Genomic DNA, 25,174 nt, shown 5'->3' on the forward strand with positions numbered 1-25,174 from the left:
CCAGCTGTCAGTCTTCTTTTGCACCGGATTTTTCACTCACATAGCCCACAGATCGATAGTTTGTGATTGTCTATGTCTGTGTAAGTGTGAGATTGGGGAAAGGGGATTTAGGTGCAATGGGAACCAATAAAGTGTAAATCAGAGCCGACACAGTGTACAGTGAGCTGATTTCTGTCTGCCTTTTTATAATCGAGCTTGTTGGAAAAAAATAAAATATTTGTAATAATAATAAAAAGTTAATGTATGCACTTAAAAAGTTTGCTACACATTTTGTTTTAAAAGACTTTATTGTTTAGCTGTTTTAGATGATTCTGGTTGTGTTTTTTGTCTACTTTACTTTGGTTATTTATCTTGAGTTGTCAATGTTTAATTACACAAACAAAGACTCCTCTGCATTTGTTCTTTCTTAAGAACTTACAGAATATTAGTGGTCACTCTCACTAGCCGATGATTACATGCTGGAAGAACACTGTAATTATCAACTTAAAATTAAAAAGCTATTAGAGTAGGGTAGGTTAGGGAATAGGTTTTATTCTGTTGCATGGTGCATTCATGAAAATGCATTATGTTTTTTTGCTGTCTCCCTGCCTTAGCAAACCTCTCATTGCCATACATGTAGATGACTTTGTCCAATATTTTCAGTCTTTACATTTGCATAAGTAAAGAAAACGAAACATGGTAAATGGTAAATGGCCTGTATTTGTATAGCGCCTTGCTACTCCCTAAGGACCCCAAAGCGCTTTACACATCCAGTCATCCACCCATCGACACACACATTCACACACTGGTGATGGCAAGCTACATTGTAGCCACAGCCACCCTGGGGCGCACTGACAGAGGCGAAACATAAACCATAATACTAAGTAGCCTCACTGAAAACTCTGAAAACTGGGCAGAGAAGCCCTTTCATCCAGATAATAATAAATATATTGCTATTTTGCAGCAATTAGACAACCAGAACAGTCACAGAAATTCAGCATCTCAATCTGCTTATGTTTCCTTCACTACTTTTGCCTTGCATCTCTCTGTCTTCCCCATGCCGTTGTATCTCTTGCTGTTTTTCATCTCTTTATGTTTCTCTCATTTTCCTCTTGTCTTCTCTGACTCACCAATTCTCTTCTATTTTTCCTCTTTCTCTCGGAGGCTTTCATGTATTTGAAACTTTAAAATGCAACAAAGTGCAAAGTAGTGGTAGACACTGTAAATTATTCAGTATTGCCATCGCACAATCGCAGAAACAGCCACGGTACTTCTTATATTGTGATGGGCCTGCAATCACTCATTGCCATCTTGTAGTAGCAAAGGTAGATAAAATACACTGTTTATTTACCAAATAAAAATTTGTAAAACATTAGAATGATTAAAAAGACTGCGTATTTAGAGAGTTGTTTTGTGATTCTTGTTCTTTTATTCAATGCACAATGATGTAGTTTATTGCATATAATTAATTACACAGGCGAGTAAACCAAATACCAAGACTGAGCTGACTAATATGGCAAAAGAAACATTTGATCTGAAAATGTGAGTAATTATAAGTAGAATCTAACATGATTTAGAAAGCTCTCTCTGTTATGTGCCCGAAAGAAAAGCATTAAATTCATTTAAAAAAACCAGAAAAAGTAAAAAAGACAAAACATTATGCCTCAGAGGCGATTTAAGTATGCAAACACATTCATACACAGGTGTAGACACACACTGTTGTCCCTTTGCTGGGCTTCTCTTAAAAGCATTTGCATGTTGCACATTGGTGAAGATCTGGGTTGGGGGTCTGTGTTTGTCCCGTATGTGATGGAAAGAGGTTAAAATAAGGAAAGAGGGAGGTAGTATGAATAGCTTAAAAAATGGGTAAATGATAAAAACAGACAATATTCAAGCAAGCGTGTTCATCTGTGTATGTTAGAAAAACAGGGCACTATTTGGTTGTCCTGATAGGGGGTAGCTGTGAGTAAGAAAGGGCAAACAAGAATAAGACGTAGCATAGGTCTGTATGTATGGGTCCAAGTGCTTGACAGGGGGCCTGTATATGTCAGAAAAAGGGCCTATGTGCAATCAGAAAAGGATATAGCTGGCATAGCGGCTGTGAGAGGAAGACAGAGCGAGAGGAAAATTGTACAAGATTTCGGCGTTATTGCACAGACAATTCCGTAAACCCTATAACAGATATTTCCGTAGATTTACCTGACTTTTTCTTTACCATTTACGGACAGTTCCATCAAACCTAAAATGGAATATTCCGTATTATTTAAGTACTCAATCCATACCATTTACGGACACTTCAGTCATCCTAAAATGTTTAATTCTGTACCATTCTCTATACCGTTTACCATCAATAAAGCACAAATGTAGAATCACAGCAATTATTTATTTCCTTTAACAGCTGCCAGTGCTTTAAAGTGATTTCACTTTTTGTGGTGAATGATTTGCAATATTTACATTACAACCATTAAAACATTCAGAACATCACCTTCACATTCAGATAAATTTTACATACATAAACCAGCTGTTCTCTCAAAGAAGTACAGCCATGTCCTTTAACAGGGAGATGCCAAATCTAGCAACTTTTTAGCATCCACAGGCTGACAGGCATTAATAACAAATTAATTTGTTAAATACAATGACAAAATAAGACAATAAAACTGCCAGCATTGCTGTTGCTGTCTCACCTGTCAGTGCAAAATGAGGAGCCCCCTCCAGGAGGATGCAGAAACCTACACCTCCAACTCCACATATCACACCGACAGGCAGAGCTCTGCAACCAGTGGCTGACCTTTCTACAAAAAACAAATAGAACATTAGAAGTATTACATTATACAACTTTTCTATAAAACATCAGTGCAGCAATAACAACCATGACCTTAGAAGGATGACTGTGCAACATGCCATAAAGAGATTTTTAAAACTCTTAAAACAACTTAAAACTAAAAAAAAATTAAAACTTACACCTCCAACTCCACAATGACAGGAAAAGCTTAACTGGAATGACAAATATCGCCCACCTTCCCTCCCCCTTAACATGGGGGATTTGAAACTGCAGCATGTGTGTTGTGGGCATCTAGTTAAAACATCTGAACTCACCTAATACTGTAAAAATCTGTATTTCTACTCCCAAGCCCCATGTTTTTGGATTCGCCTTTGTGTGTGTGTGTGTGTGTGTGTGTGTGTGTGTGTGTGTGTGTGTACATTCAGTCCAAAAAGGTATTTTCTGAGCTCTGAGAACAACTCAAATGGCCCATTCAGATTCCTTCTGCTTGCATTCAAATTCCTTCAGCTGAGAAACCAGCTTGCACACCTGTGGAGGAATGAAGTGCCGTTTCTTCCCCTTCTTCTCTGCCTTGGAGCCTCGCTCAGGATTGACCCCAAAGAAAACTCTGAGGAAAAAAAAAAACAATAGTGATATGCAGACAAAGTTTGCACATGTAGTGTGGCTTGACAGGAGTGGAGCTCTTTTTAAACACTTACTATAGTAAGTGTTTAAAAAGAGCGAGTGGGATGAGTGTAAGTACAAAACATCCTTTAAAAAATACCTATTATTATTGTTGAAAAAAGCATGGATGAAGAAGGATATACGCATAGATGGACGTCAGATTTATGTGGATCACGACTACCCGGCAGAAATCATCCAAAAAATACCTATTATGTGTGAATGTTTGTATTTTATGGTTAGTATACAACAATAATGCCTTAACAGCTGTTGCAACCATCAGACACCAGAGACAAGGTTTGCATAATTGTATCTTATTTTAAAGACAATGTAGATTATTGTACATTATTATTTTTAATTGTATGATTTTTATGAAAAATTACCTTTCTATAAAATACAAGTGTGTATGATCGTATTTTTCAGAACTCTTATCGTCTTAACTTTTACTTGTGAACATCTGTTAGTAGCACATGTACAAATTTCAATAAGGAGCATAGAAACATGGCATTTTTATCAAAATACAGTTTTCACTTCAGCATGATCTAGCAGACTGTGTGTATTTACTTGTATGTGTACAGTAGTTTGTGATGTGTTTTTGAGTCTGTGCAATTCCTTTGTTTCTGCAAGCTCATTCCCCCAGAGTCCCCTCTGTCCTCTCATTGACAACCTCACCAGCTTGGACACTCACTCTCTTTGTCTTCCACACAGACACAAGCACTATAGATCTGCTTATCTTCCCAGTGTTTTATAGTCAGTGTTGACAAAAAAGCACGAAAAGGAAAATTAGGCATCTTCTCTGAGGTTTGAAATTATCAGTAAATAGAATAACCTTTTGTCAATATTTAAAATTTTTGTTTGAGCATACTTCTATGTGTAAGAATAAATTAGTCAGTGTGAAGGGAGAGAGGTTAAAAGAGGTCTGTTTGTCACTGATATTTCTGCTTTTTGGCTCCATTCATGCATTTTCTTAAATACTTAACTCGGGGTCACGAAAGGAGCTGGTGGCTTTCCTACCCCTTTCTAGAGGTGGAGCACACCCTAGACAGGTCAGAGTCTATCCCAGGTCTAACAAAGAGAGACAGACAACCATAGGAAACCATAGTAGGCAGACGTTTTTGGGGTTTTTTGCAATGTCTTACATGCAATATAATTGGCCTCTTTATTATTTACATTTTACAGTTGATTTTTGGCAACCAACATCATTTCTTTGTAAAACTTTGTTTTATCTATTGAGAAATTAAGTAAATAGGTTTCTGCTCTGTGCAATCTTTAATCAGAAGTAATGGCGGCAGATGTCATATAGAACATAACAAATATAATATTCAAAATTGGGGGAAAAGTGAAATTACACCATAGCTCACTAATCTGCACTAAACCAAATGAGGTAACATTCAAGTCACAAAATTGTAATGTTGTTTCATAATCTGCAATTGCATACAACATTCTCTCTCTTTATTTAGTATCTTTGTCTCTTAATTACTCTTAACTACCCTCTACCAGTGCAACCAAACAGTCCTCTCTTTTTCTGTGGGCAACTCCAAGGGGTTGTCCTGCTGTAGATTTTAAAATAGCACCCTATCCTGCTTTCTCTCTTTCTAACATTTCCCTTGACATTATAGGGTTTGATATCTGATGGCAACCCAGATCCGACAGCTGGTCAGTGGAGGCTAAAACATTTTAAAAAGACCCAGCGTGTGTCTGTGCGTGTGGATGCATGGTTGCATGTGTGCATCCAAGTGCACAGTGAGGTGTTGAAATTAAGACTGAATGGATGATGGACTGCCTGGCTGGAATGAAATAAACTCACTAAAATGCACAAAATTATATGCACCTTTACCCACAAACACACTCACACACATGGTTTTGGTGGGCTTTAAACCAAACTGACAGGGGGTTGTCTGCAACAGTGCGTTGCATCTATGTGTCCAAACACTCACACACAAACAATGAAGGTGAAGGTGGTTGATGGTTATGACAGCGTGATATCGTCCTGTGGTTCTGCCTGGCATCGCCTCCCCTATGTTTGAGTCTTTGTCTGTCTTCCTTTAGCAAAAAACATATCTCTGACAGCTCTCTGTGTCTGTGTGTGGTTCTATCTGTCTGTCTATCTGTCTGTCTATCTGTCTGTCTATCTGTCTGTCTATCTGTCTGTCTATCTGTCTGTCTGTCTGTCTATACCTACCTACAGTATCTCTTTCTTTTTGCATTAGTCTCATATCTCCCTATGTTTCTCTCTGTGTAAGAAATACACACACCTGCTGTCAGCCACTGGCTGTGCAGGTGCTGAGGGGAAATGCTGTAAGTGACAACTTCCTCTGAGCAAAAAGAGAAAAATTGTTCCTTCACCTTTTTTTTTTTCTTGTTCTCCTCCAGTTTCCATCCTTTCCATCCCACCTTGTATTCTTCCAGGGGATGTTGCCTCTCTTCTTGCCAGCGGTGCATGCCTATTGGTGTGTGTGTGTGTGTGTGTTTGTTCTCTATTGTCCTTTGAATTTCCCCTGATACCACCACTTTCCTGTAGCACACTTTGATAAGACAACCTGTCCTCCCTGCACTTACTACATGGTGTGCATCAGTGTGTGTGTGTGTGTGTGTGTGTGTGTGTGTGTGTGTGTGTGTGTGTGTGTGTGTGTGTGTGCTTATGCGGATTGTATATGTGATTTTTTTTTTTTTTTGCAGCTTTGAGGGTGACTTAAAGGGAAAGATTTTTTCTACAGCTACCTTCTGCTTCTCTTAAGGAGGACAGGCTAGCAAGGGGTCAGCAACAGGGTTGAATTACAGCAGAGCCACAAGGTACTGAACTCCTCTAACAAAAACAATGCAAGTTTTCGAGGGGAAAAATACAGTTCTCAGTAATCATCATGATCAAACACCACACTAACATTTAGTTTAGTTGTGATTTATATTCACTGATGAATATTTAAACATTTAATACATGAGTCACATACCTCGATTGAGGAATAAAATGCATCAGTTTCAAATCAGCTGCTGTGGTTCTACAGTGGCATATATTGGATGCAATGGCAAACTTAACTTTCAAATCTAACTTCCTAACTCAATCACAGTTGCTGTCTCTATGTTTTTATGTTTTATTTTTTAAAGCTGGGACTAAGCGATGTGTGTTACACCCTTGACAGTGTTTCTACTTCTATTGCAAGGCTACTGGAGGTTCCCCAAAATTGGTGTATTTGTATTTGCTTTCCCTCTTGGGTCAGTGTGCCAGATATCCTCTTTTCACTTTCAACAACCCATTGCCACACACAGACACACACTCATGCTACTGGGCAAAATAAATAATATAATATGAATGCATATATAACACAAACAGGTTCTCCAGGTGCTAAAGAATGAGGGATTAAGAGAATCAATGAGACTGCAAACAAGATTTTTATCTCAACTGACCATTCTAGAAGCTAAATTGCTTAATTGATAGCTAAATAGATAAACAGGGGGGGAAATGTCAATCATCTCCCCTAATCAGCTCTGAGACTCCAGATGTGCCAAACAAGTTACACACTAGTGTGAGTCCAGCAAGTGCGTCTCACAAGACACTGACTGCTGCCAAAAGAGTATCTTTATATCTGGGTTTATAGGCTAGTCCAGTCTATGTAACTGGCTACACGCAGATAGATGTTCGGCTCTATGAAGTATTTAAAGGGCTGTTTTATAAGAGATTGTGATTGTTTCTGTGTTTTTTGTCTAACATCTTTCCTCTGCTTATCAAATTTACTTTTCTATAGTACACTTAAAATATAATTCATTGGTTACATAAAAAACAATACGAAGTACTATTACCTATAAACTCTGTATACAGTATAAGAATGCTGTGGCTGGATAACTGAAAGGAATGGGGTGCCAGCACATTAACCAACCACCACTATAAGAACTGTGTCTTGCTAAGTGCAAGAAAATAACAGTTAGTTGAATAAATAAATGAATTAATTAAGTTGTATTATTACTTTTTTCTTTTTCGAGAATACACGACACCACAGCAGTTTGCTACTCAGTCATCTAATTAGATAAATATTACGATGGATTTTAATGAGCACTGTCAATGAAATTGTCAAATTATGTATTTCTCATACAAAATAACCAATAACCTTATTAAACCACAATGAAAGTAGTGAAATTATGCAATGGCTAGCTTTTCAAGGGTATTACATCAAAGGAATAACAGTAAGTGATGGTTTGATGGTTTGATGATTAATTACCCGCTGAAGAAAGTAATCCATCATTCTACATGTTACCTTACTTTCATGTTACTCCATAAAATGACCTGAAACACATTGTCACATAATTACCAGTTAACTACATAAATCTGAAGCTACAATTCAATACACCAAAACATATTTCTATCACAATGACTACACGCATACGATCTCTATTTTAGTGTTTACATGTGAACAAATAGCCAACAACACAAAACGAAGATGAAAACCAGCCGATTTTGTGGCACAACCATCTCTAGGATTGTTTTCAGAGGTCAGAAGAGAATGGTGAGAAAGCTTCAAGCTAAGTTGGTAGCAATAACTCAGATGGCCATTTTTCTATTCTGGATAAGCAGAAGGGCTTCTCTGAACTTGTTCATCCTTGGAGAAGACCAGACCAGTTGCCATTTCTGTAAGATAAAAACAGGGAACTGAGGCTATAGTTTCCAAAGCCTTATCAAAATTGGACATTAAAAGATTTGGAAAATGGAAAAGGTGTCACAGATTAATACAGCAAAATAAAACCAGTACCGGTACCAAAAAAGAAGATTTATTCATAACACATGGGAAAAGACCCATGGAAACTGAGTTAACGATAAAAACAATTTTAAAATACTAACAATAAAACCCCTGAAAACTATACATCTCACACCCGAGCCTCAACTCTCGTGCCCCAGTACCACACAACTCACGGACCAGCCCATTGGTTAGGGACCGCTGATTTAAATGCAACAGACTACCTGTGAATTTCTGTTGACCATGTCCTTCCCTTTATGACCACAGTATATCCTTTTTAAACTGATGCATTGTCATGAACTTTGTGGAAAACACCATGTTACCCCAACATCTTGAATACAGTGGCCAAGATGGCCATTTTGCCTAATCATGTTTTATGTATGGCTAGAGACTGGCAACATATGTAGTATCTCATAGGCAGAGGAGAAGACAACTTATATATAATGTTTGTCTGCTGTGGAGGTGAATTTTAATTCACATCTGCACCTTCAGACTTAAGATATGAAGGATCAGCCCTATGTTTTATCATCGGAGAAGGGGACCCCTGAACTGAAAAGGTGAAAAGAGAATAGTGTTGGAATAAAATATCATCCTCTTACTCCTTATATCAAGCCTCATCACAGGTCAGGGCAGTAAAAACAAGAAAATGTGCAAAAAACAACTTATTTATTCCAAATATTACTGCAAATATTTATTGTCATCAGATGAGATATGCATCTCTTCCATCTCTGGACAGCTGACAAGGAGGCAGCTAAACAAGAACAGCTCAGATACCCTCTGAGAAACAGTTTACATTCTCACATCAGGTGAGAGTTTATTTGCTAAGGGTCTGAGTCCAACAATATTAGATTAACTTCAAAGAAAGTTTTACTACCCAACAGCTAACAGAGGCTAACAGCAGCACCTGCTGACAGAAAAGTTCAGTTCAACAACTCACCTGAGTATCATTGTCCTTTGACAGAACTGAGTTTCACTGACTCATCTACTCGTATCTGACTCATTTGACAATGTTTTACAGCCTCCTCCAGAGTAAAAAGACGCAGACACATATTGACAGCTGATGTAAACAGCGAACTGACAGCCTGCAATCGCAGTCAGAGTTGTTTGTCCTACAGTGGCCAGAGATATGTACTTGAGTATGGAGGGTAGGAAAACAGTCGAATGACTAAAGATTATTACTAGTATTATTGTAATTAAAGTTCAATTGCATTTTTTTGAACAAAAGTATTTTTTTTTTGGTTTTTTTTTTTTCATACAACCTACAGCTCCATCTATTCATGCATCCATTGAAGAAACGAATTTCCAACGCTGGAATAAATGAATCATTCTTCTGGTCACTAAACCAGAGCTTGTGACCACAGGTGAGGGTAGGAACCTGATGGGTAAATTAACAGCTCAGCTTTAATACTTGGCTTTTTACGTGGCTCTTTTTGCCATAACAGGTTGGTACTGTGGATGGTATACCAGTGAGCCCCTCAATACAATATGATACTTTAATTTAGGGCCCATGGCAAACAGTAAATGTATAAATAGTTCACTTTATGAAAAGTGTATAGGCAAAATTGAGTATTTTTTAATTTTCCCTTAGGGCAAGTTTGTATGTTTGAAAAGCAATAATAATAAAAGCGATGATGTGGCATCATTAGGAACAAACTTATTGAAAATGTCATAAAACTGTAATGATTAAAAAAATGTGAGATATGACAAAAAATCAATTAAATTAAATTCAGTTTTATTTATACAGCGCCAAATCACAAGAACAGTTGCCTCAAGGTACTATATTGCAAGGTAAAGATCCTACATAATACAGTGAAAACAGAGAAAACCCCAAAAATTATATGACCACCTATAAGCAAGCACTTGAGAAGGAAGAACTCCCTTTTGACAAAAACCTCCAGTAGAACCAGGCGCAGGGAGTGACAGCCATCTGTCGTGAACGGTTGGAGTGAGGGAAGGAAGACAGCACAAAGACAAGAACCAGAACCAGAGATTAAAAATAACTAATAATATAAAGAGGTGTATAAACACAGAGTTATTGAAAAAGGTGATTGAAGAAGATACACTAAGTGCATCATGGGAATCTTGAACCTGCATATTTGTTTAATATGCTCATTGAAGGACATATCCTGGTCAAAAATGACTCCAAGATTATCCTCACAGTGTTACTGGAGGCCAGAGTAGTCCCATCTAGAATAAGCATCTAGTTAGATACCATGTAACTACGATTTTTAGACCGAGCATCAAAAACCTCAGTTTTATCTGAATTTAGAAGCAGGAAATTAGAGGTCAACCACATCCTTATGTCTTTAACACATTCCTGTAGTTTAACTAATTTGTGTGTGTTATCTGGCTTCATGGATAGATAAAGTTGGGTTTCATCTGCAGAGCAGTGAAAATTTATGCTATGCCTTCTAATGATACTATGTAAAGTATAGTATATTGGTAAAACATGTATAATGTAAACAGAATTGGTCCTAGCACAGAACCCTGTGGAACACCATAACTAGCCTTATTGTGTGAAGAGGACTCTCTAATCGCTGAAATAAAATATCGTCCACAGTATGGAACGCTGCACTAACGTCAAGCAGGAGAAGTCCACTGTCAGAGGTCATAAGAAGATCATTTATAACCTTCACTAAAGCTGTTTCTGTACCGTGATGGGCTCTGAAACCTGACTGATTAGCTCAAGAACAGTGCATAGACAGCTTCATCGAATGGGTTTCCTTGGCCGAGTAGCTGAATCCAAGCCTATATTACCAAGCGCAACACAAAGTGTCAGATGACATTCTCTGAAATGAAAAATCATGCTTCTCTAGCAATCCAATGGAAAAGTCTCGGTTTGGCAGTTGCCAGGAGAATGGCACTATGCAACTGCATTTTGCCAAGTGTAAAGTTTAGTGGAGGGGGAATAAAGGCGTGGGGTTGTTTTTAAAGAGTTCAGCTCAGCCCTTTAGTTCCAGTGAAAGTAAGCATACCAAGACATTTTGGATATTTTCAAACTTTATGGCAACAGTTTGGGATGCCCCCTTCCTGTTCTAATTTAAGTGTGCATCAGTCCACAAAACTCTCAAATGGACTTCTGGAAGAAAGGTCAAAGATTCCCATAAACACACTCCTAAACCTTGTGGAAGGCCTTACCAAAAGAACTGAAACTACCACCCCACCCCACTAGGGTAGGGTGACATCTTATTAAACCTTATGGATTAGGAATGGGATATCATTTAAGTTCACATGTGTGTGAAATCAGATGAGCAAATACGTCAGGCAACACAGTGTACCTCTATAAACCAGCTACTGAAGCTATCTGTAGGATGGGAGATAAAGCTGGCAAAATGAGCAAGAGCCCATTTGTGGGGCTTTCATCTTGTGTAAATGCCACACTTAATTATGTCTTTTCATTTCTATTTTGCACAGAAGTACAGGTTCACCAAAGTCAAGCAGTTTGTAACCTGCGCGTGACCATGGTTGTAAGGCAGTTTGCAAATGAAGGTCAGATGACATATTTTGACCCATTCGAACAACCTTGACCCATTGTATCAGTAACAGGAATAACACCTGAAGGTCACTACTGCCTGCAGGAAAGTGTGAACTCCTGCAGTGGTTTTTGTTTGCTTAGTTTTGAGTGTTGGAGAACAATGTACTGGTGTGTGTATGTGTGAAAGTGTCTGCGTATGCGTATGCACTAGAGGACAGTGTTATATTGTTTTGGAGCCTTGTGGTTGGGACAGAGCTAACACCTGAATGAACCTGTCACTGCAGACACATTGCTTTTTCAGCTCCAGCGATTACACTGCACCCAAACACACTGAACAATTTTTGGGTGGTGCTTTGTACATGTGTGTATGTGTAAGTGTGTGTGTGAAACAGGGAGAGGAGTTTGTTACTTGTGCACTGGCTGTGTGCAAGTGTCTGTGAGTGTGAGAGAGACAGGAATAGATAGCAAGAGTGACAGAGCGTTGTGTCTCAGAGTGTACATGTCTAAACTACTGCTGTGTGTTGGGTTTCACCCAGGAAAATATGAAATAGGGCTACTACTGTGTCCTTCGGGGTTTAATAATGAGTCATTTTGAGGAATATACACATGAACATGCATACATAGGGGATGGTAGACAATGGCAGTATTCAAAAATTCAAAGACATCAAAACCTTAATTCAAGTGAAAAACAGAGGATTGCTCCTGAATATTTCATATGCAGAAAACACTAATGGAATTGGACTTGATAGTTAAGAGGATGTTTCAAGTCCAAAGATATTGATATCATTACCTCATGCTGCATTTATATCATATTGGAGGAACAGTATTAGATTTACACATCAACATCTACCCATCCATCAGTCACTTCCTCAGTGCTTGTCCAGGGTTGTAGGGATCAGTTCTCATAAGGTGAGAGGTGAGCTACACCAAGAAAGGTCTGTTGCATAAATCTAGTCAGTTAGTATTAATTTTTAGACAGTATGTGGCATGGTGGTTAGCACTGGTATCTTACAGCAGAAAGGTTTTGGGGGGTTTTCTGTTTTTTGCTGTGTCTGCATGGATTTTCTCCAGTACTCCAGCTTCCTCCCATAGTCCAAAGACATGCAGTTGGTGGAATTAGTTAACTGGTGATTGTAAAGTGTCTGTCGGTGTAACTGGTTGTCTGTTTCTGCGTTAGCCATGCAACAAACTGGTGACCTGTCTAGTGTATACCCCACCTCTCCCATTATGTTAGCTTGGATAGGCTCCGTCAACAGTGAGTTGCATAAGTGGAAGATGATGCATAGAAGGATTGTGGAAAACACCAACATCAATTTAGCGGAAAAGCATATAGCACTGTGCAAAAGTCTTTAGCCACTCCTCACTTCTTTATATGTGGTAGGAAAATGAGAAATAGGTGCAGCAAGCTATTACAACTTCTGCAAAAATAAATAGGCTTCTGATGAGGCTTCAGTGAACAGTAGACAGATCAACTGAAGAGCCAGATGCATCTCTTAAATCCTGTGTCAGGTATAGCCTTCGACTGAAAATCAGTGAAAAAACAGCTAGTTTCCAGAAAAAGCCTTTGAAAGACCTTCAGAACACCTGAAGAATTAATACTCAAGACCATTTTAAACAATTACAAGAATGTCAGGCTTCTTGGAAGGAAAATACATGTAATGGGTTATAGTAGTACAGGATCTTTTTTTTTTTTTTTTTTCTTTTTGCGCCCGTCCCGTTTGGCTCTTTTGCCATCAGAATTGTTGTCTAAAGGCAAAGAAAGATGCCCAACGGATTTACTTTACCAAATTGACCATCCCGGCCTTGCCGTAATGGTCCATTTGATTCACCTTTTATTGTTTATTTTATTTTCACTTACTGAATACGGGACAGACTTGACTGGGGGAAAGAAGGGGAGAAAGAAAGAGGGAAAGAGAAACAGCTGAGAAGAGGGATGGGGGAGAAGGGCAAAAGACAAAAACCAACAGAATGAGCAGGAAAAAAAAAAATGCATATATCAATCACCTGGATCACCTGCTGAGAAAGAAAAAAGAAAACAAGCAGAAGAGAACAAGAGTAATATAATAAACAACATCACAATGATATATGGGAATATGACAGTAAATACTAAATATTAAACATTATTGTGCAGCACATAAGATCAACAGAACACAGTGTGCTTTGAGGTAGGAGCCAAAAAGGGTGTAGTTTGTGGGTGTGATCACCCGTGTGTACACCTGTGAGCATGGACGCGCTTGTTTTTTTTTTTTTTAAAAGGTTCCTTCATGTAATGATCTGCTAGAGGGTGTGGGGGGGCCACAGCCCCGTCCTCCAGGGCGTGAAGCAGGTATGGAGGAGATCAAAACTCCAGACATCCAGAGGCCCCCAGAACACAAGAGACCAAGGAAGACCAACAGAGGGGCAGCCGCGCCACTGTCCCAGAAAGAGCTGAGGAGAGTCCCAGATGAGGGCTCACTCAGCAGCCGCGGAGCAGAAGCCAGGGGGAGTTGCAGTGACGCGCCCGTGAGCTCCGCCGGCAGCCAGCCGTGCCTGAGTGACCGAGCCCCAGGCCGAGAGGCCGGGGGCACCCCACCTCCGAAGTGTAGTACAGGATCTAAGGCTAAAACAGAGTTTGAAAGTCAATATTTCAAATGAAAACCAGGCTTCTTGAAGAACATCTGGAGCTCTTCTTTGGATGGTCACTGCATTTTGTGCCGAGATGATCTGACACCGCTTTAGTAATGTTGAGGTCTAGGCTCTGAGAATTATAGTCCATGATGGATAGTGTTCCACTTTGTCGTTTTTTTTTTCTATCCAGGTATGCTTTCAATGCATTGGTAATATATTTAGGATCATCATCATGCTGAAAAATGAAACCATTACCAATCAGACGTTTTCCAGATGAAATCCCATGGTGGATTAAAATCTGACAGTACTTTTCTGTTTTCATAATTCCATCAGTTTTTACAAAATCCCCAACGCCACTGGTTGAGATGCAACCTCAAACCATGACAGAACTTTGAGCGTGTTTTACAGATATCTGTAGAAACTCACCATTGTGCAGTTCTTCTGATCTCCTACATAAATACTAATATATACAAAAAAGGTGAGTAAAAGTAAATCAGAAATTCCAATTTTCATTCAACATTCCATAAGGCCTGTTGCCACTGATTTTCTGTTCAGCACTTCTGTAACTGGGCATACCTCAGCTTTTTCTCCATGTTTCTCTTAATGGTTTAATTGAGAACTTTACTGATGAGGCTTCAGCAAGCAGTAGACAGATTAAGTGAAGGGACAGATGCATCTCTCAAGTCCTTGTCAGGCATAGCATTGGACTGAAAATCTGTGAAAAATCTGTGAAAGACCTTCAGAATGCCTAAAAAACTACTGCTCAACACCATCAAGTCAGGCTTCTTGGAAGCAGATTTCATGTAATGGCTTACACATGGTTTGCATGCAGGATAAGTTAAAAGCAGGATGAGTAATAAATAAAATTGTCCTGTTTCTAGACTATATGGTTCACTATATAGCAACTTTACTGTACAGACTTAGTACTAAGAAAGAAACCATTTTAGCTGTACTATGATGTTGTGTTAGGCTTGTTAAGAGACAAAGTAAGGCGGACAGATTTGCAGAGATAGATGAAACAAAAGCAGGTCAAGGGGAGCTGACACCCATCAGCTTTCTCTCCTTAATCTATCAGTGTAACACATCTCTTGCCCCATCTCCCTAGACACAATGACATGCCAGATATCACAGGCCCTCAGCAATTGGCTTTGTCATGGCCTTTAACCCATGCGGATCTGTGTGTGTGTGTGTGTGTGTGTGTGTGTGTGTGTGTGTGTGTGTGTGTGTAGTAGATGGTACTTTAAAACACAAGCTCAAAAATTAATTTACAGCTGCTCTTTCTTTGTAATGTTCCACTAGCCACTGAACACATGTAAATCTGTGCTTGTGTTTGTGTGTTTGCTGAGGTTGGGTGTTAATAAAGACGAGAAACAGAGAATCCTTAAAAATAGAATTAGACATATAGCCACACAGAGAGTTTTCAGTTGTTAAAATGTAGATGAAATATCAGTTATTATCCTGTGAAATCATTGGCTCTGGTGTATTGCAAATGTTATCTCCAAAATGCAACCCAGGAAACCTTTTCTGTTCTACTTGCTATGAACCGTAAAGTGGGTATCTGTGACTTCTATCTCGATGCAGAAATTTACACACATATTACAGGTAGCTTTTCTATTTAATACAGGATATGTTTCTTTTGCTCTGTGTGTGACATCTTAAAGTGGGAAAAACACAGCATTTTATGACACTTTTGTTGTAGATTTTTTTTGTCGTTCATTTATCCCAACTCTGACCACAGTGTTCACTACTGACACTGACTTTCAGACACCACACTCTATTTCAAAGCTGGCTGAAGTCTAGAAGAAGAAGAAGATGCAAAGAATTTGTGTGGTGACAAATGATAGAATGGTCTGTAATTCACAGTAGCAGCAGGTAGAATCAGGATGTCTGACAGGCAAGGAAGCAAAGCAGGTAATGACAGTCTGAAAAGTTATAAGGGCATGATGTGCTGCAGGAATCCAAGTTGTCAAAATGACAGACACATTTCTGTGGATACAAATGAGGACATGAATCGGGATGTATGTGAAGAGAAGATTTCTTAAGTTGCAGTAGTTTCCCAGGTAGAAAGTTTTAAGTGAATCAGTTACTGATGCGCGCAATACCAAAAGTTTATTAATGGTTAGGTTAATCGGGTAAACTTTTTACATCAGTTTGTTCTCATCTCAAAGAGCAATTTAATACCACATTTTCAGATACCTAATGCTACACACTATTATGCAGTTGGGGCCCTGTGGCATTGGTACTGACATGCTATCTATGGCAATGTCAGCCACCAGGAGCCACGGTATCAATATTAGAGAGCCACAAATCTGTATTAGGAGGTTGAAGAGGTGTTAGTGACATATACTGGGAGTTCATTTTCTTTCTTTCTTTTTTTTGCAAAGTTGTTCAATTTTTCACCTTTTTCAACCGAAATTGTTCTTTTTTTTCTTACTTTTTAGGTTTAAGCACTGCAAACTACTTGTTGAGGTTTAGCACAACAACATGTTTTAGGTTAAAACACACACGCCTCCACAGCAATAACTGTGATGATTGACAAATAATGATTTAGGGGTTACAGACCCCTCCCTTAGCTCTGGGGCACATAAACCAAAGGACACCTTGTGCATAAATGAGCCACACCAGCAGCTGTGATAAACAGTGCTAAGCGATGATGTGGGTATTAGAAAAGGCTTGTCCGTCAAGGCAGTTATCCAAAGGGTGTACATTAAATATGCAGTTTTACTTTAAACAGTAGGATCTCGAGCAAGTTTGTAAGACTTAAAACCTGCTCAGCTAAGATGTGTACCCCATAATGAGGTTCTGTTCTGATATGATATGATATGATATGGAGTTTCTGATAATGACATTGCTTTGTATTAAACACTGTTTTTCTTTGTTCCTTAAAACATTTGGTCATTATCATTGTCATAAACAGTGGTAGTAGTGTTTGTTCAGTGTCAGGAATTGTGACTGGCTCAAGGGTACCCATTCTGAATATTTTAAAGAACAAATAAATTATTCTACCATATAAAAATAATAACTGTAATCTACGTATTATATTGGTCTCCACTGCCTTTGTGTTAGTATGTTAGTGATGTCTAAATCCATAGAGCATCCTATAAAGACAGCAAATATTTCTAATATCTCTAACATCTCTAACCACTGTTTGTCTTTGCAGTTTAGAAAGTCCTTCCTATGAGGTGATGCAGCTCGACTTTGAGGTGGATAACGTGATTAACCTGGTGCCAACCCAGACTCTACACTGGAGCGTTGAATACCCAGCTGGCACACAGACAACTTCCAGGCAAACAGAGAAAGTTTCACACCTCTATATCAGCAGCGCCGACATACAGGGCATCGTACCACTGGCTGAGGTAAGGGATGATTTGATAGATGAGTACAGATATAGATATCTATGAGCATACATATTGACATTCCCAGCAGCACACACTTGTTACATTTGCTGGAATAGACTTAATTTTTCCCTCCATTTCCCTCCTCCTTCTAACCTTCTTGCTGACACCCCCAGCCACCTCCTTCCTCTAGGGTGATCAAAGCTGGAAAGGTCAACTTGTTTACCCCCTCCTGTTGCTACAAGCCTCCCGGTCTCTCTCTCTCACTCTCTCTCTCTCCCACCTTCTTAGACAGACACACAGCAGTTTTTTTTCCTCACAGGTTTCAAAATAATAAGCAGCCTCACAAGCAGTCATGCAGATTGACAGACTGACATAGAGTCACTCACACAGACCTTGTAATAACAATCATTGCCTAAAATTCACAGATGCCCTTACTTTCACTTCCCTATTGTATCCTGTAGGTGTCCTTCCTTGTAATAATTAAATACAAAGGCTGCCCTTTATACATATGTAAATTGAGTTCAGTTCAGTTTTGTTTATATAATGCCAAATCACAACAACATTCACCTCAAGGCACTTTCTATTCTAAGGTGAAGACCCTTCAATAATACAGAGGAAACTCTAAAAAATCTAAAGCACATGGCGACAGTGGGAAGGAAAAACAACCCTTTAACAGGAAAAAATATCTGGCATCTGCCTGATGCCTTTATTGGTGTTTATTGGACTGGTGGTCCTCTGCCATGACCATTTGGAGTTGAGGGGAAAACCTTCCATGTTCTTAGACTTTAAAAAGCACTGACATTAGCAACAAGTCTTCAGAACAAAACCAAAGGATTAAAAATAGGCATTTATTTACTATACACTTGGAAAATGAGAGGAAATAATCTAATGCTAATAACATATTGGCACTGTAAATTAGCTGTAGTGGGCAGCAGGCCATACTAGGCAGCAAATTTGAAAGATCATAGCAAATGTTACACAAATACTTTAATTAAACTCTTAATTAAACCTTTTATGGGGTCCAGTCAAAAACGGCCAAGCACTATTCCATTCATCCATCCATCTTCTTTTGCTTATTTGCATATCTTTTGATATGCAAGCCTATCCCTACGGAAGCGTAGAGCTGCCACCCAGGCAAAAGAAAAATACAAGTGTATCACGTTATAACGTGAAAGGTTTATTGTTCTTACAAGATACTTTTCCTGTTTGTACAATATACTATCATGTTTGTACAATATACTTTTCACGTTTGAACAACATAATATCACGTTATTACAATATACATAATTATCACGTTCGTACAATATAGGATCACGTTCGTACAATATAGGATCACGTTCGTACAATATAGGATCACGTTCGTACAATATAGGATCACGTTCGTACAATATAAATATTATATTGTACGAACGTGATAATTATGTATATTGTAATAACGTGATATTATGTTGTTCAAACGTGAAAAGTATATTGTACAAACATGATAGTATATTGTACAAACAGGAAAAGTATCTTGTTAGAACAATAAACCTTTCACCTTATAACGTGATACACTTGTATTTTTCTTTTGCCTGGGTGGCAGCTCTACGCTTCCGTATATCCCAGCTTGCATAGGGTGCGATGCAGGGTATAGCCTGGAGTGGTCGCCAGTTAATCTCAGGGCCAGCACTAATTGATGCATCCATCCATTTTATTTTGCTTATCTAAATCAGGGTCGTGGGCCATGAAGCCTGTCCCAGCTGCTATGCAAGAGCTAGTGTGGTTCCAGCACTAATTCAAATTCTGTTAAATAATATGATATGTTTAATTTACATTTAATTATAATTTTTAAACTTTTGTTGTTTTTTTTGTTGTTGTTTTTTTTGTTGCTTGCATTATTTATTTGAGTCTTCGTTGAGTTCTTTGAGATTTATAAGTACAAGGAAATGAACAAAAATAGTTACAGTGTATAAAACATATCTATTTGGAGAAGTAAAACAAATTTCACCGTAAATGAGTAAAATGATCTTTTACTCTTTAGTACTGTAGATTTGGTGCATACAGAGAGAGACAGAGAGAGAAAGAAAAAGACTCATAAAGTTAAATTTAAAACTGTCTGCCTGCAACATTTCTATTAAGACAAAATATCCCTATTACAACATACACTGGAAAGCCCAAACAGCTCTGGCTAAAGCAACCAAGAACCCTTAGGCTAAAAAGCGAGGCGGGGAATGCTTTTCAAAATGCTCCTAGTTCCATTACCACTGAGGTAGAGCTAATCTGCCCTGATAGCCCTCCTTCAAACAGCAAAGCCCTAGTGACAAAACCCAATTTTGTTCAGGTCTCTGCACCCCCTGTCTTTTTCACACACTGCAAAAAGCAAGCTTGAAACCATCATTTCGAATAGCAGGGCTGTTGGGATTTTGCTTTGCTCAGTGTGAATGGAACGTCAGGATGAGCTACAGCTTCTGACACTCTACACTTTATAACATAACCGAAGATTTTTTATCACTGTTATTATTAGAGTGATGGATATTTACTTATATGAAATTTACATTAAACATAAATGACATTACTACATGTTTTATTACAAAAAGAGTCAATATTTCTATTGGATAATACAAGGCTTCCTTTTTGGGTTGGGTTTTTTTTGCCCCCGATTGTATCATAATAAATATATATAATTTAGAATTCATTCATGTATATAATTCATATATAATTCAGCTTTTGTGAACATAAATTAGGTGTTGTGGGAATGAAAAGCAAAATTATTTTATGCCTTTATAATGTGTTATAAGTGCAAAACTGCAAAAGTTGGTCATTTTAGTTGATTGCTGGGTTGTTGCTATACGCAACATAATGATGGCATAATGACTGACATGGGTGTACAAATGTTTGGTTCAGTTCATTTTAAAAAACATGATTTGTATTTATAGCCATATTTTTTATGGTGGTCCTATCATTATTATTATTGTGAATATAAAAACTATACTGTATACTGCAGCAAAAAATTTTACTTTTTTTTTAAATCTGATAAATAAATGCTTTAAATGACTAAATTATTAGAGAATTCTACATTAAAAAAAATCCTTGGAAGGTTATAAAACGGAAACACACAATTGTCTGGTGTTTAGTTAGGGTCATTTAATCTCAAATTAGCCAAATTAGCTCCGAACATTGAGCACCTGAAAACAACCCATTCTTTTACAAATGTTTGTACTACCAGTCTGCATCCCAAGGTTTTTGGTGCATTTATACATTTGTGGTCGTGGACGTGATTGGAACGTCTGAATTTCTATGAGTTAGATGGGTGAGTGAGTACTTTTGGCAAGATGGTGTGTATTAAAATGGTTGTTAAATTCCAGCATCATACATTTAGCTCTTTGAGATATCCATGTTCAAAAACTGCCTCAGATTTCAATGTGCAAAAAAGTGGACTGACCATTTTTGAAAAATATATATCTTTGTTTTGATACATGAAACTAAAATTTGATAACTTTGAAACATAAAAATGTTATGCAAATTGGAGATGGTCAAGTATACGGCCTGTTTTGATTTCAGACACAACAACCTGTTGTTGTGATTAGAAGTTATCAACATGACTAAGAATGATTATATGTAACTGAAGCAGTTTTCTAATTGCCTCCAGCATTACATGGATAAAAAAATACATCTGTTGTCTCTGTCACTCCTAACTCCTAGTTACACACACAAAGAAATGTATTTGTATCCACACATGGGCACAGACATTTTTTCTTTCCCTCCCTCTATCTCTCTTTCGCCCCTCTCCTTAGGTAAAAGCATCAAAATGGCTGCTATTACGAGCCATTTGGGCTTCCAAATTTGTTTACCAGAACTCCTGACCAGGTCTTGATTGCTGGTTGGTTATTTAAGGTGACTTTCACTGAGAGGGGTCTTACCAGAGCCAAGATGAAAGCTCCAACTTTTCTAGGTTTTCTTGGAGAGAAGGAATGATAAAAGAATAAAATTATGAGCTGCTAGTGAATCTTCAAAAAGAGCTGGATGAAAATGCTTTCACACTATCATCTATCCTTTTTTTCTATCCACATCTCGAAAACATGAAATCCTTCTCACAGCTGTTTAAACAGCCTAAAAGCTAAATATGATGTAACCTTTCATCACAAGCACTCTAGACTGACCTTAAAGCATAATTTCCTAGCCATTTGTTTGGTTGATTTAACTCCACTTTATCCATCTTCTACCAGCCTCCAAATCAAAAGTCAGCTTATCAACAGGTCTGATGTGATAGTGCAGTGTATTCTATTTTACAAGGCAGCAATGAAAAACAGAGCCCTGGCTGTCATTACCAAAGCCCTCTCCGACATTTTCCTCCTAATTCCATATATCCATTACGGTTCTGGTCTGTTGCCTGAGCTGGAAAGAAAGAGGTCCTCTTCAGGAAACGATGGATTATTAGGAGTAATTTATCTCCTGTAGGGGTGGAAAAATTGGTTTCATCTTTTACAGAGGAGAGGTGACTGGGGCAGAAACAGTTGTTAGGGAAAGAAGAGTGACAAAAGAGAGCTATGTAGAAATAGAGACAGAATGGCAGAAATTAGCAACAAAAATTGGGATTCAATTTAAGACAGTTAGCATTTGTCTAGCAAAAGATTGGCATTGATTTCTGCCAACGGTTAGATCAAGAACAAAACACAGATTAATATTAATTAAGCAATTTACAATACCTTGTAATCCAATGCCAAAAAACGGGAACAAATCCAATTCCTGTCACTGACTTCTCAAACAAACCGTCCATCATAAAATTCGCAGAGCATTTGCTGAATAGGAGCAAAGAGGACTTTGAATTTATTGCCTAAGGAGAACAGCAGGGTGGAGGAAAAGAACTGCAAAGAACCCTGAAAACTCTGAATAGTGAATATGTGAATTTCCTATTTTGAAAAGTGGGTTGTCATACTTGAATGGACCCACAGTGACGGCCAATGGTGGCCTTTATTTGTCCCAGACAGTCCTCTCAAATCTGACGGTGAAAATTTTTCTGAAGAATATTGGCTTAGATTAGGATGTAGTAACACACACTGCGTTCACATTTTAAGACAGTCAATTCACCGCCTATTGCCTCATGTAAGTAACTTTGGCAATTGTGCTATTTGCATTAAATCCATATGTTTTGTCCCACTATATGAATTTCAGATGATATTCACTTTAGGTGGTAATATCAAAAAGTGTGATAAGAACCATACACGATGTCTGTATGTCATGACATGGGTTGTAAGAAAGGAGTTGTATCTGCTGTTTTATCTGAAGTGTATTGGATGCATAACCTAATTGCTATGAATTAAAAGATGGCACTGAAGACTTCAGTTATAAAATGTCCAAATGAAATAAGCCTTAAATACCTTTTTGAAGCTTTTTGAAGTGTAAGTCAACATAAGTCTTAGTTTCTGCACTTGTTTACTTGAGGATCTCAGAGAAAACATATCTGAAATAGCTGCAAAGTTTGACTGCACATTGTTATTATTCCAACCAAAATGTCCTGGTGAAGGTGAAGAAAGGATATCAAATCACGGGAGAGATTTGAAACAGAGAAGAATTTTTCAAATTCTAACATACAATGTATACGGTGTAGCATGTTTATTATAGTCCATATAATGTCTATATGTTATACAGACGTTCAGTACTTTTGTCCATATAGTGTATACGGATAAAACATTGTGATCATACACCATATGGGAAACAGTACTGAACTATATACACATTATAGCATGAGGTGCCATAGCATGGAAACCCACGCCATGATGCTCCCGCTGGACAGTTGTTATGCTGATGTTAATACCAGAGGAGGTTTGGGGCTCTGCAGTTATCGAGTTACCAGAGCATTGTGAACTTTTACGCATTATGGACTTCACAGCATTCAACGACTCCAATCTGTAACTGGTGACACCTCAATTAGATTAAGAAGTGTGAGCAAAACATTTTGCCCATATTGTGTACAAACAGTGCAAACTAAAAACAGGGTGTAGCTGAGAATGATGGGATGCCATGTATCTTGCAAGTGACTGGTCAGAAAGTACAGGCATATAACCGCTGAGCTGATGGTGCCACTAGTAAAAACCTTAGAGGATACTCATAGTGATTCTAATTCATTTTAAGAAGTGCACCAATACCAAAACCAAATATGATGATATCCAATAGTTTTCAGTATTTCTCTCAAAACCACGTCACTAATACAAAAGTGTCATTAACAGGATAAACTGTCTCATAACATGAACGTCTTTGCCATAGTGTTTGAAATGGCCAAGTTTCATTAGCAATGACTGCATTGCATTGTATGTTTTTTGGATGAACTACTGTAAAAATATAGAAGTAAAGAGAAAAATAGGGACAAAGAACCCTATTTCGTTACTTAGGAGAAAACAAAATGAAAAGGAATGTCAGAGTGGGCCTACTATACCTTCCTATAGAGTTGTTTTATAAGCTAAAAATAATTGAACCATAATAACGTTGTTTTATGCTCTCCGCAGGTGTCATTACACACTTCAGCAGAGTGGTTTCAGAGGGAAAGAAATCTGCACATGCATTCACAATAATGCTTTTGTATCTGATGCTTTGTGCATACATTTATTTCTTTATTATGTGAAGAAAAGGGTAGTGAATAAATGTTTTTTGTTCCCATTGTCTTCTTTTGGGATTAAGTAGTTTATATTTCATCCACCCCTCTTTTCCCCTCTTTTCTCCTCCATCTCACCTCATTTTTCATTATTCCCACCCTTCCTTCTGTTTCTGTGTCCCCCTATCTGGTCTTCATTACTATCCTCTGTCTATTTCTCCACTGAGTTTCACCTCTCTCTGAGGCTTTGCTATGTAATTAATTCTTAATTAGAACACTTGTTTATCTTTGTTGCTTAAAGATGCGCTCATGTGTGTATGTGTGCATGTGCAGACCTCTTAGCAGAGCAGTTATGCTAAGTGGCTTCTTAATTTGCCTCCTCTTATTGGTTCCCTGTAAGAGGAAGTTAGTAAGTGGGAAGAAGACACTGAAAAGTCAATAATCTTTTGATGAAATCTCGCACACACCACCACCACATTGCTTTCAAACTCAGTTTTACTATTTTCATGGTGTATAAGTTTATTAACAGCTGCATTTTCATGCCTATTTCCCAATTCCAGTCCTCTATACATTATATATAGCTTTTTGTCTGTTTATACTAATAGCAACACACAGTAAAATCAGTCGAATAGAGTAAGACAAATAAAGATTTGATCCCTTCTATAGTTCTACTGAACAGTCCCTGATTTTATATTAGTTTTGTTTTAATGGAGAGATACAGAAAATCGACCGAAAATCCAGGAGAAACATATTACATGCACTGTACATAAAATGTATACGTTGATTTGCATGTCACTGTGTGAAACAAGTATTTGATCCCCTAAAATATGACTTAATACTTGGTGAAGAAAACGTTGTTGATAAACACAGCAGTGAGGTATTTTCTCATAGTTTTGCACACATCTCGGGAGGGATTTTGGTCCATTTCTCTTTACAGAAACTCTTGAAATTCAGGTTTCACAGCTGCTACTTAGTAACTCGAAGCTTCGGCTCCCTCTACAGATTGTCTATAGGATTGAGGTCTGGAAATTGACATGGCCA

The 25,174-nt window shown here is 38.1% G+C and overlaps 1 protein-coding gene across 1 annotated transcript in view; it reads left to right on the top strand.

The window, feature by feature from the left end:
- The window catches only part of LOC146562890 (transmembrane protein 132C), a 279,573-nt gene that overhangs the window by 182,539 nt on the left and 71,860 nt on the right, over positions 1–25,174 (top strand). Inside the window, exon 5 of the mRNA XM_085295129.1 lies at positions 17,388–17,583. Coding sequence (XP_085151255.1) covers positions 17,388–17,583 — 196 coding nt within the window. The remainder of the gene's footprint in view (positions 1–17,387; positions 17,584–25,174) is intronic.

The sequence above is a fragment of the Mchenga conophoros genome, linkage group LG12 (genome assembly GCF_057382185.1).
Source record: "Mchenga conophoros isolate Kocher_MC1m ecotype Shallow Benthic linkage group LG12, M_conophoros_male_GT1.1, whole genome shotgun sequence".
Classification (NCBI taxonomy): Eukaryota; Metazoa; Chordata; class Actinopteri; order Cichliformes; family Cichlidae; genus Mchenga; species Mchenga conophoros.